We start from the raw sequence: 19,201 nt of genomic DNA on the forward strand, positions 1-19,201 counted from the left end.
CAAGCGACACGATGGTAGCTCCAATTCGGCGATAAGCCCAAAATATAGAAGGAGCGACCTCAGCTGAGGTGCGCTAACCTCGACTCGACAGCGACGTAGTCGCGCCGAGCAAGCGCGGCCCGGGCAGTGCTGACGCTGCTGACGCCTGTCTCAGGGGACACGCGGCCTCCAAAGCCCCGTCGTTCCACCGACGCGAGAAGCCCAAAAGCCGTTTTGACAAATCGACTTGCCAATTTCTTGTCTTGGCAGGCGACTCCGCCTCCGCCACAATGCGATAATATCGTGCATGCCAACTTTCGTGACGTTGCACCGCATATGCAATGAGGAATCGTAACTTGGGAGGGAAGGGGAGTCGGAGCCTTGCGAGAACATCAACCTTCCAACACTGTCAAAATCTCCACGCCACTACCAATCTATTGGTCTTTCTTTCTTCGGCACCGGATAAGCCTGATTAGGTAGTTCGACAATGGGAATGGATACAGTGGACGGCGACAGCAACAACAGCAGCAACGCGAACGGACTCGCGTCGAGCGTGTTGGATTTCCCGTTCGCCCAAAACACCAAGGACGCCATTTGCGCCGAATTTTGGGATTCGCTGGCTACGGCTGGCCAGCGACTCCAGAGCCCGTCGACTGACCTTGACGCTTACTGGGCCTACTACTACAAGGAGTGCAGCGGTGCTCTGCACGATGGCGGCCGACATGTGGCCACCCGAAGCCACAGCGACGTCGTCGACTGCGTCCGCAAACTGCGCCGAGGGATGCTGCGCGACGACATCAAAGTCGCGTTGAGCGCCAAACTGAGCGCCCCCCATGCCAACGTGGACGAGATGCTGGACAACTCGATTGACCTGGCGGCTAGCCTTCTGCTGATGTCCAGTTTCGGCTCCTTCTCGTACGGCTTCTCGGGCCGCAGCTGCATATGCTGGAGCCAGGCATCGCTGGGCGACTTCCTCGGCGTCTACTTTGAGCCCGACGGCAAGTCGGCCGCGCGCGCCCACGACAGCATCAAGCTGGAGAAGATCTTCAAGGCGAGCAATCTCAACCGCATTGCCGGGCTCGAGGTGGTGTGGACAGACAATCTCGTCGACCACCTGCGCATGACCGACGACGACACGCGCGTCCACATCTTCCACCACGCCTCTTTTCTCGAGCTGCAGCGGCAGAACCCGGGCACTCTACTCCCAGGGGGCCTCGCCGAAGAGACGCTGCAGACGCTTGCAGTGCTCTTCCCGTCGTCCGACAGGGAGACAAAGCAGTGGTTCGCCAAGCTGCCTCCTGGAGATGGCCGGCTCGACGCGCGGATCCTGCACTGCGGCAGGCTGAAGACGGACGACCGCCAGATCGACCGGTTCAAGTTCTGGAGAGACCGCCTGGTGATGCTCAAGGAGGTGTTTGACGAAGCGCAGCCTAGAACCATGTCGCAGTGGTGGTACGACAGACGGAATGGGGTGCAATGGTGCGTCACCTGCTTTCTATTATATCCAATCCATCTGAACTAATGCTTTCCAGGTACACATTCTGGGTTGCCGTGCTTGTGCTGGTCTTGACGGTGGTGTTTGGGCTGGTCCAGAGCATCGAAGGGGGCATGCAAGTGTATTACTCAGCCAAGGCACTGACTGTCGACGGAGGAGGTGCTGCGAACGGGGGGCTAGGGCAGAATATGCATGAAACGGAGTAATGACCGGGGGCCTCGTTTTGGGAGGCCAAAATACGAAGCCCGAGTGCGATAGCAGACGCTGCTGTCGACCTGTGTAACGGCTCGGCGCTCATGCGGAAATACGGGTCGAGTTTCGGGAGTCGGGGCCGATGGAGTCCGTCGCCGGCAGGGCCAGCGGCCGGGAAATCGGGGGGTCCGGAGCTGCTTAAGTCCGGAATCGCCAGCACTTGACTGGCTCCGCTGATTAGGATTTAAATCCGAAAGCCAACAACTACAAAGAGGCCCTGAGTAATCACGTTCCCAGGTCGCCAACATCTCAAACGGCCAAGAAAACGACAAAGACAGCGTCATCAGTGCTGCGAGTTTGCCTGCCCGGGCCGTCCTCAACACGTCAACGTCTCTTCCATTTTTCTCTGATTACTAGACCATCCCCATCTTCAGCCACCAAGACTGATCTGAGGTCTACGCACGTACTCACGCACCCAGCATCGGCAAGGAAAATGTCGACGCAAAACACGCAAAACAAGCAATATGCCGCCCTAGGCCAAGGCCAGCCGCTGACGACACAAACGAGCGCCAAACCAGCCCTCGAAGCCGCGGACGAGGTGCTGATCCGGGTGCGGGCCGTGGCCATCAACCCGGCCGACTACAAGATGGTTGGTCAAGGACAGCGCGGGACCGTGTGGCCGCTGGTGCCGGGGCTCGACGGCGCGGGGGTGGTCGAGGCCGTGGGCGCCGACGTGCGCCGCTTCGCCGTCGGCGACAGGGTGCTGGCCATGTTCAGCCCCGCTGCCAACCGAACCGCTTCATACCAGACGCATGCCGTGCTGCGCGAGCAAAAGGTCGCCCGCATCCCCGACGCCTGGTCCTTTGAGGAGGCTGCTGGGTTGGCGTGCGTGCTTATTCTGCCCCTTTCTTCTGGTCTCTTTACTCTTCCATACCATGGCACTAAATACTTGTCTATACATGCAGGACATGCTACATGACGGCCGTGGTCGGGCTCGGGCTAGGGCTGGCGATGCCGCTCCCGTTCCTCACAGACAGCAGCCCCAACACCTTCCAGCCGTCGTCGGTGCTCGTGGTAGGCGGCAGCTCAGCTCTCGGCGCCGCAACACTACAGCTCCTGCGCCTCGCTCTCCCACCAAGCACCATCATCCTCGCGACGAGCTCGCCGAAACACCACAGCCACCTCGTCAGCGCTCTCGGTGCCACTGCAGCCCTCGACCGCAACTCGCCCGAGCTGGCCGCACAGGCTCGCGCGGCATGCCCCGGCGGGCGCGGTGTCGACGCCATCGTCGACGCTGTGGGTGGCGCCGACGCCGCCGTCTTCGACGCCCTCGACCCGGCCGGCCCCAGGCGCTACGCCCAGGTGTGGACGGGCGGCGCCGAGATCGACGCCCCCGCCGGTGTCGACTCGGTCCTCTTCCGCGGCCGCGACCTGCCGCGCGTCCACGGCGCCGCGGACCTCGTGACCGCGCTGCAGCGACTGCTCGAGCAGGGCGCGTATAAGCTGCCGCTGCCGGTCAGTCTCGTCGGCCACGGGGTAGACGGGCTGCAGAGAGGCCTGGAACTGATGCGGCGCAGTGTCAGCGGGGAGAAGCTGGTTGTTACGTAGTCGCTATGAATACGTAGTTGAGGTACATTCTGCTGTGTTCTTCAGCACCTAGATTGCACAATATGCTCGCACATGCCCGCAGTTGATATCGTGGTTTGTGATAATGATTAAAATACACCGAGAAATGGGGCTTCAGCCGCAAACCCGCCCAAAAAGCGTCTACTGCTAAAGCAATCTATGGAGTGTGGAAAAAGGGTTAGTTATGTGGTAGATAAGCAGGGAAAATGCCCAAGTTGACAAGGCCAAGGAAAGCGCTGTAGAAAATTTTAAAATAGGCAAAGAGAAATTCTATCAAGTCCGCGACCAAGGGCCGAGACACCGCTTTGAGAACGCTTTGTTGGTGTGGTGGTAAAAAGGGGCCAAAGTCTAAAGATGGAGTACGTGAAAAAAGGGACGTGCTGACGTGCTAGTAAAAAAGGGGCAACGATAGAGCAAGTGAAAGAAGGGACGTATGTTCCCATCGCCGATCTAAAGGAAAGAAGAAAGACGAAAGAAAAAAGACGAAAAGAGAAAAGTGGGTGCCTTAGGTAAGGTGGGTAATTGTGGTCGTGAAGGTGGAAATGTCGATGGGTCCAGACTGATCCTCCCAAGACATAATTATATCAGCGTTTCGTGTGAAAAAACCCCTCAACGTATTACCGCTTAGTCCTCTCAGGTTTCGTCGGCGGCGGCTTGGGTTTCTTAGCTTTCGATGGCCTATCCTTTCTCGAGCTGCCTGCGGCCTGCTGAGACGACTGAGTGCCGCCGCCGCCGCCGCCTCCACCGCCATGGCCGGGAGAAGATGGCGGCCCACTGGCACTGGGTACCCTGTTGCTGTCGGTTGAGCTGGAGCTGGTAGAAAATCCTCCTGACGAGCTCTCCTGGAGCTTGTGCTTCTTTCTAGTGGTCCCTGTGGTCTCTGTTGGTTTGGGTTGACTCTTGCTGCTCTCCTCGCTTATGCTCAAATACCCTGTTAAATCGGCAAGCCCCGTATCGCTCCTGGCCAGCGCTGATACCCGCGTTTTTTGCTGTTGCCGGTCAAGGCTGGCAGAGCTGTGGCTGTTGCCTGAGTCTGATCGAGTATGTTCCATATGTCCCACGAATGCGTTGCCTTTCAGTGCCGACTGAGTGGTTGTTGAAGGGGCTTGAACAAAGACAGGTCCGCCTGAATGTCCAACTTCTGTGTTTGCGATACCAGCCAGAGTGCCGGGCCCCGACCGTGGTGATTCTGGGACATATCCGCTACTCCCAGCAGATATTGAGCTTCCTCGGCTGTGGCCCTGTTGCGGAGTGGCTGTATGCGAGTTTCCGGCACCCCCATGGCTTGTTCGCGGACGGGTGGCAACTGGCAGAGGGGTGTCAACTAGCAGAGGGATGTCAACTGGCAGAGGGGTGTCAGCTAGCAGAGGGGTGGCAACTGGCAGAAGGGTGGGAACTCGCGGAGGGCTGGGAACAGCTACTGGAGCACGAGCATGATACCCGGGAATAGGAGTACTTTGCTGCTGGGGGGGATGTTGAGGAGGGTAGCCGGTATACGGAGTGGCTGGAGGCTGTGTCCATTGAGACCCCTCCTGAATTTGGGGGGCCTGGCGTGCCGAGGCCTGTCGAGGTGTTGGCTGGGGCCGTTGTGGATTGCCCGTAGAAGCCACATTTGGAAGAGACTGGCCCGAAGCGGCATAATGCACATTGCTGGGAGTTGGTGGAGGATGGTAGCTAGCGCCTGGCCGAACTAGTGCCCGTGACTGTTGATTCGACTCGTCGTCGTGGGAGGTGTGCCCTGTAGAAGGCGCATTTGGAAGAAACTGGTTTGGGGCGGTAGAATACTCGTAGCTGGGAGTTGTTTGAGGATAGTAGCCACGGCCTGACGGGGCTAGTTGATACGACTCCTCGCTGGTGTTGAGGGTGCGCCATGTATTCGGAAAAGGCTGGGGTCGTTGCGCAGTGTGATTGAATAACCCTTGGGCCACTCTCCGTTGATGCTCCTCCCGTGAGGGAGGGTCCTCTGGGCGAGTGGGTGCTCCAGGGACTGTTTCTCTAGGAAGAGCCGGAGGTAAACGAGTCCGGGCTTCTGACTGGGCCGGTTTCTTGCTCTTCTTCTTCGCCTGGGGAGATACAGATATCTTGGATATCTCGTCTAGGTCGTTTAGGTCGTCTGGAAGCCCACCTATGATGGACGCGAGGTTGAGTAGGATCGTGTAAAAGTCTGGAATCGAATTAGCAAGTCGCGGAAGATTAGATTATAATTGGTAGGTACTGACGTAGACTTCGATGACCTCTAGCATCAGCAGGATCACCTTTGACGCCCCAGAGCGAGACCCGCGCGCTCAGAAGCCACTGCAAAGTTGCCGGGGTGGTGAAAAACTCGATAACCTTGTCCTTCTCCTCCTGTGTCGGCTCCCAGCCCGCAGGATGAACCTCCAAATCAAGAGGAAGTAGTAGATCTTACCGTTTTCGATGGTGTGGTACATGCAATGGTCCAGGCAAATGACATGGTGCTTCGTTGTGAGGTTTAACCTGAAATCGTCGCCTACTTCACCGCGTCGTGCCTTCTTGTAGTTGGTTCTGTGCCGTATTCTCTCCCATAGTTCCGTGGGCGTGTCTTTTGAGGCCAGCTTTAGGGCGTCGTTCGCGGTTTGGCAGTACCAAAAGTCAAACAGATGTCCGAAAATAGCCCAAATCACAGACTGGTTTGCACAGTTCGGGTTTTTGCAGAGTTCGTTCTTCTCAGCCCAAAAGTGAGACGCCCTACATCGACAGCATGTGAAGCGTGGTATGTCGAATCCGAATGGGCAGCTCGGCGAATTGTTGTTGCTCGTGTCGCCCAGGCACATGTCGCCTTTGTGTCCCTCTATCGTACCGGCGAGCTGTATCATTTCGCTAGGGCATTTATGTTTATCACCTTTTTCCTTTGCCTCGTCGCAGCGAACAATTTCCTCATGTGGACGGTGATATTTCGGGACATCTGTTGTGACGTAATGACGGCAGACGGGATGTAATACGTAGTATAGTTGACACATCGCCGCAACATCGGCCAGCGGGCTCGTGTGGTTGACGGTGACTTTGGGCTCTGTGCTGGCCGCGGGGCCTTAATGTCGAGAGAGGGAAAATCAATACGGCCGTGCGGGCTTGAGGATGGGTGATGATTGTTCTTGCTTGGAAATGGAGAGAGAGGGGTGTCCTCTTTATACCAGGGCTTCCAACCTCTCGTAAGCTCTTGCGCCGAGTTCTGGGGTCAGAGTCTGGGATAGCACCCTGTCCATGAGGCTAGAGTTTCATACTCGTCAGGAGATCGTGCTGCTTTAGGGGCATGATTACAGCTGAGGGTTCAGCTGGTTAAGAATGAGTGGGACAGCCGGTGCTCGATACCACCCGTTGGTCTAAAGTATGCGTGGGCCATGTTGGAGATTTGGAGATGACAGACTTGGAGATGACAGACTTGGAGATGACAGACTTGGAGATCACGGACTGGGCCCCCTTGACCTTTTGGACTTCGGAGCCGTGCTCGTGGCGGCTGTGCTGCGAACAAGCAGCCTGCCATCCCAAGGCTGGGGGAACTACCTCGGTCTCTGTGCACCGGGTCTGGAGTGTTTTAGGTTTGGCACCGGCGCCAGTCCGCTGCCCGAGCATCGGGTTTCAGCGGCGACCATATGCTCGCATCCTACGTCCTGCTCAGTGCCGCACCCGATCATACGTCACTAAACCCAGGCAAGAGACAATACCGTCAAGTATCGAGCCATTGACCCCTGTTGTTAAGCCACCTAACATGTAGTCGGCGCCGTGTTATTGTCACCTCAGAGCCGTCGACATCGCCCAAATGAATAAGCAAGCATAAGTGCGCTAGGTCTATCGTACCTATTCGATTTTCTGTTTCTCACGAGGGCCATCAACAACGAACGTCCATCTTGCGACGTCCCAGCAAGCACACGTCGGCCCTTTTTTACTCACAATGTCACCAGCTGCACGCCCTGCTGTCGGACGAGCCGCGCCGCGCGGGCGCACAAAAAGCATCAGCACCAACATTGACATGAAGTAGCGGCATCTCCTCGGCACCAGCAAATGGGCGGCAGCATATACGGCAGAAGAGAAGTGTCGTCGAAGGCCGTCGGAGGGTCGGGGTTCTGATCTCATCCACGGATGAGTTCCATATACGGGGAATGGCTGTAGTGCTCTCGTGCGAAGAAGCTAAGGTGAGGTACATAATTAGTGAAAAAATAAACCCGCTTTGATTTGGAGGGTTGATCTAGTTCTAACCTAATTACGCAACAGAACCTTGCGGTCTTGTTCTATCAAGTTGACCATGCCTATTTTGGCCAGGCCCACTTTTGGCCCATGCGCAAGCCTCCATGCACTTACAACACATGTGATGAATCCTTTTTCTTCAACACACCGCAACTTCCTCAAAACAACACCAAATTCCTTCAATTCTACTACAATCGATAGCTCTTTCACCGTTATCTCAAAGATGCCTCAATATAACGAGTTGGAAATGCTGCAGGGCATGCAATAAGTCCGCGAAGGCATTCCGGTGCGGCGCGCGGCCCTAGAATGTGGCGTTCCAAGGACCTCTCTTCGCAACCGTATAGCTGGCCACAAATCCCGCCATATTGCATTCGAACACATGCAGGTTCTTCCTCATGCGACGGAAGCCTGGCTCGCCGAATGGATCATCCTCCAAGGCGCTCTCGGCCTGCCTCCGACGCATGCAACGGTCCGGGAATTTGCCCGCCGGCTGGCCGTGGACGGAGGGAAGCCGGAATGGGTAGGACCGAAGTGGTTGCGCGGCTTCATGGCCCGGAACCCGTCAATCCGGACCCAGCGGGCCCAAAGCATGGATACGGCCCGCCTCAACGGCGCCACGGTCCCGGTAATCACGGCTTGGTTCAACTACCTGGCCCTCCCGGCAGTCAAGCTGATCAACCGGAGAACCGTTGGAATAAAGACGAGACTGGCCTTCTTGAAGGCTAGGGTGATAACGGCATGGTTCTCGGATTTGAGGAAAGAGCCAACAACAAGAAGCTAAAGAAAAAGAAGTCAGGGTCACGGAATTGGACCACGTTCGTGGAATGCATCTCTGTAACGGGCAGGTCAATACCTCCTTTGGTGATCATGAAGGGGAAACCCTTACAACAACAACACTACCCAAATAAAATGGGTCCCTTCAAAGGTTGGAAGTTCCACACGCAAGAAAAAGGCTGGATTGACGACGAGGGTGCGTTTAAATGGCTTCAGGAAGTCCTCCTTCCTCATACCCGCACGGCCAATAACGAACGCCGGCTCCTCATTGTTGACGGCCACGGCAGTCATACAACTGATGATTATACGTGGACCTGCTTCCAAAACAACATTCAGCTTCTTTACTTACCGGCACACTCATCACACGTGCTTCAGCCGCTTGATTTGACGGTTTTCTCGGTCCTGAAGCGGGCATACCGGAAGAGGTTTAACTCCCTACCCCGGTGCTCCGATTCAACGGTCTCCGGTCGGCGCACTATGTTGATCTGTTACCGGGCTGCCCGGGAAGAAGCATTCAAGGAAGAAAACTGCAAGGCAGGGTGGTATGCTACCGGCTTCTAGCCGGTAAATAAGCTCAAGCCACTCACGAGCCCTCAAGTGCTAGAAAATAGCAACAAAGCCGGTAAAAGTACGGCTATAGCTACTCTCGAGGAAGAGAGAGATACGGCTCATCAGCAACAACAGTTGCTTAACGATTACGGCACTTGGAAGACTCCTAATAAGGTTACGGACCTTACGATTGCTTTGGCCAAAATAAACATCAGCTCCCCGGCCCGCAGGGCACGTCATCAGCTATTCAGGAAGGTCAGGAAGGCATTCACCCTCAGGGACTTTGAGCTGACTAAGCTCAGGCACGAAAATGAGGCTCTGAAAGCTGAGCTTGAGAACAAAAAGGGAACCAAGAGGAAGAAGGTGGAATTGAGCCCAAATTAGAAGTTTGCCTCGATAAAAGACATTCGGCGCGCGCAGAGGGCAGTAGGGCGCGAAAGTGACAGCTCTGACGAATCAGAGGGCTCGGAAGAAGAAGAAGAAGTCGAAAGTTGTATAGTAATTAGTTGATTTGGCAATATTTTACATGCTTCAATGTAGGGTGTTATTCATGAGTCGGCGGCTCAGCACGGACCAAAAGTGGGCTGGGCCAAAATAGGCATGGTCAACTTAGCGCAAGAGCAACGTTGACAACGGCACTCGTCACTTTAGACGAGAACTTGTTGATATATGGATCTGAACACTTTAGCTCTCTCGCCCAGTACAGGCACTCTCGAGGATCGAGTATGGCAGGCCCCAGTCAGCCATCCTGACATCCAAGTACGCTTTGACGAAGGGCCACCCCGTCACAACGAACCAGCAAAGAACCCACAAGTAGCCAAATATCCGACATGAAGCCCGCAGCAGAGCGTGTAGAGCCTTGCGCTTTCTCTCACTGTTGGTATCATGCTGGCCTTGCACATCTTTCGGGACTGCGCTGCCATCAGATTTACTCACCGCCGGCACGGACGCCGCCTTGCCACCGTCTGACTTGCCGGACAAGTCATGGAGTGTCTGTTTCTGCTCGCCCGACGACGGCAGCAGCTGGGGCTGCACATGCCGAGCATACAAGCGCATGACGATGCTCTCAGCGGCCGTGGCGAGTGGCTGCACGAGAAAGAAGCGCGACATGTGGGCTACGAGGCTGCTAAGCGGCAGGAAGCCTGGGCTGACGGAGCCGACGCTCAGGACGTGGAAGAAGTCGCTTATGACGAAGGCCGTGGCCAGGTGCGTGAAGTAGGCGAGCTGGGAATGCGGCTGGACGTGCAGAGTGCGGATTAGATATTGGCTGACGCCGAGGGAGGGCTGGGTGTGCAAGTCAGTCTGACGATTCCGGGGAGAACTTTCGAGGGAATGCTGTCGTCGCGCTTACCTGCCGGATATACTGGTGCCAGAAGCGGCCCCAGACGTTTGCGAGGGTGTAGCAGTCGGCGAGGCTTCCAAACAGCGGCGGCCAGTCCTAATCACGCAGCAGTCAGCAAACCACTCTTCCCATAACACTCCCTTCCCGTTTTTCATCAAGATACGGGGCAGACTCACCTCTGGCTCGCTCAACCCCAACCCGACCCCGACCGCGGCCGCCACGTCGAACTGCATCACCATGCCGCAGTACACCACTAGCGCCATCAACACCTCGAGATACGCCACACGCGCGAGCGTCAGCGCATCCCACGCCCGGCCCGCGGCCGGCACCACGGCGCGCTGCACCGCCAGCATGACGCCGTCCCAGACCAGATAGCATGTCGCAGCGCCTGCGAGCTTGCCCGCCACGAACCGCAGCCGCCTGCTGATGCCGATAAGGAGACTGCCGGGCCCTGCCCGCCGCGCCGAGACCCTCGCGTCGCGCCGCGCGCTGTTAACCCGCCGCGACCCGAAACTCCAGCCCACGGCGCGCGGCGTCGCGACGAGCCGCGCCGCCCACCACAGCTTGGCCCAGCTGCCCTCGGGCGGAGCCTTCCCCTTCCCCTTCCCCTTCCCCTTCCCCTTCCCCTCCTCGTCATTCTCATCTTCACCACCATCATCGTGCCAGAACTCGGCCTCAGGCGCGTGCAGAAGTAGCCGCTCGATGGTGGGCAGCACGAACAGCCACGCGCTCGACAGGCCGTAGCGCAGCCCGCGCGACTCGCCGGCGTTGGGCGGCCACGGGGACACGGTGCAGCGCCATTGGACCAGTGCGATGAGGCCTGCGAATAGTGCCCCGCGCCCGCGAAACGGTGGGGCGAAGAAGCTGGTGATTAGGAGGGTTGGGAGGAGGATGTGTGGGAGCATGTCTGTTATTGCTGTGGTGCTGGCGGTGGTGGTGGTGGTGGTGGACATGTTGGGTGGTGTATTTGGTGATAGTGTAGGGGGGTAGTTGGTTGTGATGTTGTCGATTAGCGCGAGGATAGGGGTCAATGTCATCGTGGACGGGGCGTGATGACTTGGAGAATTGTTGTAGAAGTTGGTAGTAGGAGTATTTGACATGTTGCTGTTGAAAGCTCTTGGGGTAGCAATTGAGGAGAAACTGCATGTTGCGAGTTATGAAGGGAAGCATTGCTGGTGTTATACTTGAACCAAGTCATTAGCCCGTCACCTGTTGATATCATCTCGTGATGCTGAAATCGAGTGTAGTAGCAAGCTTGCCCTAAAAGAGCTGACCGGGTGGGAAACAGCTGTTTCATACCCCAAAAACTGACAACCCCCTTCCCAAACCGGCCAGGCTCACCACGTGACCCCTCGCGCTTTTGCTCGGCCCAGGTCAGCCTCGGCTCAGCTTCGGCTAAAAGCTGGACTAACCAGCCCACCTGTGCGCGCCCACCATCAGCTAGCCAAGCCACCGGAGCCACACTGTGGCACCACGCTTCCACAGCACGTGGTCACACCTCCACAGCACACACGGGACTGAGTCTCCCAACCATGTATAGAAGCAGCGGCCCTCGCGCACCTTCCTTTGCGAGGGCCAGGTTGAGTTCTTACCATTGCCAGTCATTGCTCTCCCTTCTTGTTGCCTTCATTGACCACCTTGATCAGGCGTGCCTGCCTTCTCTTACATTGCCTAGTTAAACATTATTTTACTAATAATACATCTAGCCACTGGAAACCAAAGAAGCCAAGAGCCACTGAGCGGAACGTGAGCTGTTGTTCGAATTGAGCGGCCAGGATGTCCGGGTGGCGGTTTCCCACAAGGGCACTCCCGTGGTGGCCCTGGCCTGGAATTGTTACAGCTCCATACCTACGAAAGCGGTCTAGGTGTCCAGGGATGGCTCGCCACTCACAAATAGGGTGTCCTCCTTTTGGTGGCCCGGAGCCTGGTGGCCCGGAGCCTGGCCGACGAGGTCATCTTCGAGATCCTTAAAAGCTGTCTTCCGTAATGGACTAGCTTGGGGAGTGGCTTTCAATTTTCCGCGGTTGCTACCTGCTATGGTGACTGGCTCCATCGTTACTGTGTGGGAAGGGGTGCTCTTCCTTACATGCATCTAAGCGAGTCGTGCACTTTACTGTCAGCTAGACCTCTTTCAAGGTCATCGCCTATTGGTCGGAAGGGATTAACCAGTATTAATTCGGAGTTACCTGAGACACTTCTTATCCACGGCCCTCACTGCTGACGGTATTTTGATCCATGTGTGACTCTTTTCTCCCCTTCCAAATCTACTTGGCAAGAAAATGAGATACAGCATCCATCTGGCTCCGTCCTGCCGAAATAGCACGCATGCCTCAAATACGTGCCACTAAAGTGCAGTAATGATGAAATGATGTGTGCAGAGCCAGACGGGCCTCTGGGACGGAGTCGAGCCCATCTCCTTCACGAGCCAGCTCCAAGTTGTCGCCTAGCGGTCGTTTACGAGTCGGAGAAGCGCGGGTAGCGCGGCGAGAGCTGAGAGCAGCAGATCAGACTAGCCAACATCTTTGGCTTCGCGACATCGAGATACTTCTGCCTCGTGAATAACCCAGACCTCCAGGCCCTCCGCTCCACCGTCGACCAGCGCCTGTACAACATCCGAAACTGCCTGGACATCGACGGCCGGCCCATGCCGCTGGCGCTGTGGGAGCCGTCCATGGACCCGGGGCAGCTGGTGGCGGCCGCAGCATCGGGCCTCAGCCTGTCCAGTGCGCTCAGCGATCTGAACGCCAGCCTGCCCAACTACCGGTTCGCCTGGCTGCTGGGTCGCGCGCTCGAGGCTACGGCCAAGCTCAAGGGGCTCGAGTCGACGTTCCTGTCCGTCAAGGAGAAGAGGGACGGTGAGGCTCTCCAGCTCCTCCGGGTGGGGCACGAGATCACGATGAACAACATGGTTATGGAGCTGAAGAAGAGCTTGCTTGAGGAGGCCGAGAGGTCACTGGCGGCCTTGCATGCCAGCCAGGAGGTGGGTTCTCCCTCTATTGTCTCCCTCTATTGTCTCCCTCTATTGTCTCCCCCTATTGTCCCCCGTCGTGTGAAAGCAAGCTGACTAGCCGAAATCTCCCGCAGTCATCGAAACACCGCTTCGACTTCTACTCGCGCCTGGCAGGCATGGAAGCCAATGCTCTGAGCAGCGGCACGAACCCCTTCAGAGTGAAGGCGATTGAAGTCGACAGCCCCAACAGCGGGAGCGATGTTCACATCAACTCGCTTGAGACCCAGTCTGAGGTGTTGGCAGCCGTGGCGCAGTCGTATACCGAAAGCGCGGCCAGCATTGAGATCATGGCGAGCATCCTGGCCATGCTGCCCCAGATCACACCCCATACCGAACCCATGGGGTGCGGAGTCGAACTGGTTTGGGGTAACTCTCATCCTCCGTTGTTGTCTATCGCGGTCAGGGGTCGGTAGGGAAAGCTGACGTGCACACATGCGTGACAGGGCCTTCGAATTTGCTCAACGCCCAGCAGGCCTTCGCGCGGCTGGACCAAATGAACGCCGGCTTGGCCAACTTCAAGTCTTCCCAGGCGTCAAGAAAGGCCAGCTATGTGAAGCAGTATCAGGTAAGAACGGCGAGGCAAGCGCCGGTCTGGTCGTCGATCGAAGCTCCAGCTCACCATGTGACACAGGAACGCCTCCACCAAATGAACCTCGCCGGGCTCGAATTCGAGCACATCAACACGCAGATCGCAGCCCAGGAAACACACGTCCAGACGGCCAACCAGGACATGGCCAACCAGCAGAAGCTCATCGATAACGCCGACGAGGTCGGCGAGTTCCTGGAGAGCAAGTACACCAACGACGAGCTGTACGCCTGGCTAGAGGGCAGCATGCGCACGTCAATGTACCAAACGTATCTCCTCGCCTACGACCTCGCCAAGAAGGCCGAGCAGGCCTTCCGCTTCGAGCGGCGGCCCACCGCGGCCCAGCGGGCGCTCGACTTCATCTCCTTCGGCTACTTCAACCCGGCCCGCGACGGCCTGCAGGCCAGCGGCCAGCTGTACCTGGCGCTGAAGCAGATGGACGTCGCGTACGAGGACAGCCGGGGCCACGACTATGAGATGGCGAAGTCCGTCTCCCTGAGGCAGCTCAACCCCTACGCGCTCGTCGCCCTGCGGGAGACAGGAACCTGCACCTTCGACATGCCCGAGTTGGCCTTCGACATGGATTTCCCGGGGCACTTCTTCCGCCGGATCAAGACCGTCTCCGTGACGGTCCCCTGCGTGGTGGGGCCCTACGTCGGCGTCAACGCGTCCCTCCGCCTCCTCAGGCACCGGTATCGGGCCGAAAGCCTTGCCACCTCGGGCCGGGACTACGCAGAGGACATCCGGCGGGGCCATGGACCCGCGCTTCCGCACCGCGCTCGTCCTTGTCAACGCGGTGGCCGTCGGGTCCGGCCAGAACGACTCGGGCGCGTTCGAGCTCAACATCCGCGACGAGCGCTACTTGCCCTTCGAAGGCGCCGGCGCCGTGTCGACCCGGCAGATGACCCTCCCGCCCGTCGATTTCCGTCCGTTCGACTACTCGTCCATCGCCGACGTGGTGCTGCAGCTGGGTACACGGCCTGCGAGGGCGGAGAGCGCCTGCGCAGGGCGGCTACGCAGAACGTGGTCGAGTAGGTGTCCACCGTCGAGGACAAGAGCAAAGAGTCAGGCCTACTAGCGCTGTGGGATGTGAGGGTCGAGTTTGCGGCCGAGTGGACCAGGCTCGCGTCTCCGTCGGCGGGGGGTGGTGAAACCCGCACCCTCGTGCTCCGCGGGCTGCTGTCCCGGCTTCCCGCCTTTGTGGCCGGACGGGACCCCGCCAAAGTGAGGGTCGCGGACGTGACGCTCGTGACGAACCTGAATGTCTCCGGGCTGGGGGATCTGGCTGTTGACTTCAAGTATGCTGCTGGTACAGAGGGAGACTTTACCGTGTTTGGCAGCGGGCCTGTGAAGACCGGATCGTTGAGCTTGTTTAGGATTAGCGAGGCGGACGAGCAGTTTAGGGATTGGGCGCTCAGGGTTAGAATGAAGGGCGTGGCGGTCGATGCGAGGTCGAGGATGTGGTTGATTGTGAGGTATCGGTTGTTGAAGCCTACGGCGTGAGGGGATTGGCGGGCTCTCGTGTGGCTGGTTTTTCTCTCCATATGGGAGGACTTTGTTCTTTTTCTCTTTCTCCTGGTACCATGTTGTGCCTAATGAATACTGATGGAGCACCAAGGCTTATGACCAACAATATGCCTACCGGAGCGTGCGATGAGACGATGGCATGAGCCATCAGATCTTGGTGTGACCGTCTTCGTGTTGAGTATCTTACTCGTAAGCACCTCGTATCGTGCTTTTGTAGTGGCTCGCCCCTTCACTCTAAGTAATCCACCCTGGCAGTTGAGATACGCAGAGCCTATTTTAGGCCGGTAAAATCGTGAAATACTATCTTCTTGCCCATGCGCTTCCTATGTGCTAGCTCAGCTGCCTAGCTGCCCGGCCGCCCGGGTCAACGACGTTGAAGCCATCAAAACCTTCAAAAGCCCTGAAAATGCGTTTACCGTGGTCTTTCCCATTTTGACGATTTCTTCGTTGGTGAGTCGGCCTCGGAATAAAGGTAACTTGCAAATGGCAACTCTGAGGCCCGGATTTGTACGTAAATTTGCCAAATTTCATGGTAGGCGCCCGTTGCCTAAATGATCTATCTGTTCAATCCTGACTTGTTGACACAGTGATGCAATTCCTTGGTGTTGACTCTATCAATCTAGTAACCTAGTCTATGTCAACCTGGTCACCCTCGCCGCCCTTCCTACGAGGATAAGGGTCATCTTCACGGGACAGCGACAGCCAGCGAGGGAGCCGGGGACGGTGAGGGCGAGGGAGCTAGGGAGCTCGAATCGTCAGAGGAAATCTCGATAAAAGGCATTACGAAGACTGTGAGCGGAAAGGTAGGTTGATGATGTGTTCAAGGGTTGTTTGGCAAAGGAAAAGCCTGCAAAGGCCACCTGGCCGCTGCATACCTTAAAACACCAACTGCGCACACAAATGCCGGCATGTGGAATTTTAAATAGTGTCATTTCGACTTTGCCGGGCTTCCTTAGTGCCCGGTATGCTTCCTTAATGCCCGGTAGGCCTTTGGGTGGCTACCATGCAATACGACATTTTACCATATAAAACGGCATTTTACCATACAAAAAGCGGTCCCTGGGTTGTTGCCAGCTGCCAATGACCCCCAGGTAGGTGCGAGGGAAAAGGTGGTGGGTGCGTGCATCAAAGCTCTATTAGTTATAGTAGGCAACTATGATTGCGTTATCCTTGCCTTGCAGGGCACCCTAGCTTAAGCCAGGATATCACCTACACCCAAATTTGCAGTAACCTGTATCACCGGGCCGGCTTCCAGGCTCAATGAAGGTCGCCGTGATGATGAAAAAAAGGCAGGCCAAATCGTTCAAAAATGCAGCCTTCGCAAATTGAACACGAATGTTAGTTAAAGTGGGGCGAGCTAGGGCTTGAATACAGGCTCCATTGCGGGCTCCCACAAAAGTATAGTGAGGCGGGAAATCCTGCAACAATCTTGCCAGTCACCAGGCATACGAATGAGGCACAGGAAATGTAGTTGAAGCCGTAGAATGCAAGGTTTCCGTAGTGGTGATATTTTCTATGGTGGTGCGCATGTTGCAGAGCCACATCGTCCCTGCAGAGCCTCAATATGGTGCCTTAGTCAACAATGAAAGGATTCCCCGGCGAACCGACCTAGCGATCGAGCGTTGAAAATAACTTCATGTGCGTTGGCAGCCGTTGCACGAAAACTGTCATATTTTACAGAGGCTCAACACATTAGCCGAGGCTCAACCGGCAGGGAGACCCCCCCACCCCCCCTCTCTGTCTCTTCGGAATAGCTTCATAATTGACACAGGGTTAACCCTACCATACGGCGGGGTAGTTGCATGGCTAGTTGCGTTGAAAGTGGGCATTTTTACGTACAAAAAGGTGATCTTTCTTGCCGGCTGCCAGGCCTACGATTTTACGGGATGGTGGGTGTCCCGAGCAGAAGGGGTGGGTGCGCCGAAAAATCCTCTAAAAGTACCTGTCAGAAAGAAGGCCATTTCGGTGACCATCGACGGGCGCCTCGGTGACCATCTACGGCCACCTTGGCGACCATTACGGCCACCTCGGTGACACTAAACAAGTATAAGAATAAGGTGTCTGGCATGCCACAAAAGATAGAACATCAATCAATCTACATCGTTTTCTCCCCATATCACATGCAGTGCAGTACTTCTGACAGTATCCCCTCTCGAAAGCCAAGTAGTAATAACCTAGAATCTTATCGCGATATACTTGCAAGCTCATCTTGCTATTGATGTTCGTCGGGACCTCGGAAAAATAAAGTTCAGATTTGAAATCCCATCCAATTGCTGCCCAAGCATGAAAGCGCCGGATCTCGCTTGCTGGTGTTTCTTCGCGGTGATGAATGCAATCGGGACAATATCGCTCGCCAGGTTTTCTGACAGTTCGAATCTTTCCTTGGGAGCAAATTGAAAAATGGACTTCATCTGACCATCGGATATCATGCTAATCCTCCGGGCGAGGCGATATTGAAGGGCGAGTCGTGCATCTCGAACGCGCCGTTTTGCGCTGCTTGGTGAAACGAATCTTTTCTCGCACGCGATACATTTTTCTGGCCCGTGATCAAAGTTGACAGTGGCTTGAAGGGTCTTGAATTGTCTGTCTGAATCCCATCTAATAATACAGGAATGAAGGCCTTTTATGCTTCCAAGAAAAGGACAAAGGAAACCTGGTTCAACAGTCTGTTCAGTCGTACTACGCAAGGGACTCAGCCGTAGCAAGGGAGAGAAAAAGAGGACATTCGGAAGTCCGGGAGCCCGGAAAAAGGGATCAGGGCTGAAAGTAACGAATGAAGGGATATGCAGGGATATGCAGGGATATGCAGGGATATGCAGGGATATGCAGGGATATGCAGGGATATGCAGGTATGTGACTTGACAATGTGGCTCAAAAGTGGCTCAAAAGTGGGCGACAATTTACGATAATTGAGCGTACCCATTGCTCGTTCGATTGTACGCGACGAAATCCCTGATATTCCTGCTTCCAAGGCAAGGCCTTGCCAGCTTAATGCGCGTGCTTGAAAGTCGTATTGCCAAATGATGCTTTCCATCGCGAGCATCGCGAGCAAGTCCGCTGGTGTAAGCAGCTTCTTCCGCCCACGGTTTCGATTTCCAGATGCTGGCGTTCGCGCCCGTCGTGCAAGATTTGCCAGCCCCTGCGAGAACTGATACCGAAATGTCGGAAAATATCTGCCTTATAGAATGGAATCTTGTAGTCGTGTAAAAAGCCAACTGTGCCAATTATTTGGGCCTTCCTAGGAGTAGGATGGTGCAGATCGCCAACAGCCTTGTGGTGAGTGGGGTGTGGTTTAGTGGTGTTGTCACGGCAAGTGCCAAGACAGCTGGCTGACAAGTGCCAAGACAACTGGCTGGTAAGGAATCCCCGGGGTCGGGTACGAAACCGAGTGGCCTGTGCGGCGCCCCAACCCGTGACCTACAGACCAACCCTACTTCTCCAAGCCCCGCACAGAATTTGGATCTTCTTTTCCTTTTTCTTTTCCTTAGCTTTAGATTCTACAGATACAGTGACCTTAATGCAGCCTTGTCTCATCTAGTTGACTGTGCGGTGACAGGTGTCATGGAAGGTGGTGGGATTGTTAAAGCTCCTGTTAGTGACCTACATGGGCTAGTTTTGGTGTGCCTTTTATTTTGGCAACCGCTTGCCTGGCTAGAGAACGTGCTCATTACTGCCGTCATTTACTAATTCGAAACCTTTTGAGTTCTCTTCGAGTTTACATCATGTTTGATACGATACTGGTTGTTTTCGACGGCGGTGGTTGACTTTTCGCTGGCCTACCAATCCCGCGGCCTTTGAAGCGGCGCGGAGAACAAAACTCCGAACAGCTCCACAGCGACAGTGGTTTTTCAATATTCACGCAGCACTTGCGGGGACTGCACGCGTTGTCTCTACGCGGATCACATCCCAACGCACCACCCC

At 56.0% G+C, this 19,201-nt stretch overlaps 5 protein-coding genes across 5 annotated transcripts; 3 read left to right on the plus strand and 2 right to left on the minus strand.

The window, feature by feature from the left end:
• Nucleotides 1–472: 472 nt before the first annotated feature.
• B0T26DRAFT_646159 (uncharacterized protein) lies at nt 473–1,680 on the plus strand (the record flags this gene model as incomplete). Its single annotated transcript, XM_060437787.1, has 2 exons — nt 473–1,458; nt 1,512–1,680. 2 exons carry the CDS (start codon nt 473–475, stop codon nt 1,678–1,680), a joined length of 1,155 nt encoding a protein of 384 aa, XP_060297323.1.
• A 240-nt stretch (nt 1,681–1,920) lies between these two features.
• On the plus strand, nt 1,921–3,372 carry B0T26DRAFT_332743 (chaperonin 10-like protein). Its single transcript, XM_060434426.1, has 2 exons — nt 1,921–2,551; nt 2,632–3,372. Exons 1-2 carry the CDS (start codon nt 2,160–2,162, stop codon nt 3,272–3,274), a joined length of 1,035 nt encoding a protein of 344 aa, XP_060297324.1. The 5' UTR covers nt 1,921–2,159; the 3' UTR covers nt 3,275–3,372.
• A 413-nt stretch (nt 3,373–3,785) lies between these two features.
• On the minus strand, nt 3,786–5,744 carry B0T26DRAFT_778724 (uncharacterized protein; the record flags this gene model as incomplete). The annotated part of the gene is made up of 3 exons (XM_060446655.1): nt 3,786–5,456; nt 5,548–5,668; nt 5,700–5,744. The coding sequence occupies 3 exons, from the start codon at nt 5,742–5,744 to the stop codon at nt 3,910–3,912; spliced, it is 1,713 nt and encodes a 570-aa protein (XP_060297325.1). The 3' UTR covers nt 3,786–3,909.
• Nucleotides 5,745–9,430: 3,686 nt separating this feature from the next.
• B0T26DRAFT_713540 (uncharacterized protein) lies at nt 9,431–10,733 on the minus strand. Its single transcript, XM_060442126.1, has 3 exons — nt 10,334–10,733; nt 10,167–10,253; nt 9,431–10,099 (listed from the first exon to the last, which is right to left on the minus strand). The coding sequence occupies exons 1-3, from the start codon at nt 10,508–10,510 to the stop codon at nt 9,500–9,502; spliced, it is 864 nt and encodes a 287-aa protein (XP_060297326.1). The 5' UTR covers nt 10,511–10,733; the 3' UTR covers nt 9,431–9,499.
• Nucleotides 10,734–12,482: 1,749 nt separating this feature from the next.
• B0T26DRAFT_752444 (uncharacterized protein) lies at nt 12,483–15,256 on the plus strand (the record flags this gene model as incomplete). Its single annotated transcript, XM_060445525.1, has 7 exons — nt 12,483–12,506; nt 12,661–13,137; nt 13,242–13,533; nt 13,611–13,732; nt 13,799–14,413; nt 14,490–14,711; nt 14,789–15,256. The coding sequence occupies 7 exons, from the start codon at nt 12,483–12,485 to the stop codon at nt 15,254–15,256; spliced, it is 2,220 nt and encodes a 739-aa protein (XP_060297327.1).
• Between the last annotated feature and the right edge of the window lie 3,945 nt (nt 15,257–19,201).

Source organism: Lasiosphaeria miniovina (assembly GCF_030549165.1).
Source record: "Lasiosphaeria miniovina strain SMH2392-1A chromosome Unknown B0T26scaffold_4, whole genome shotgun sequence".
Lineage (NCBI taxonomy): Eukaryota > Fungi > Ascomycota > Sordariomycetes > Sordariales > Lasiosphaeriaceae > Lasiosphaeria > Lasiosphaeria miniovina.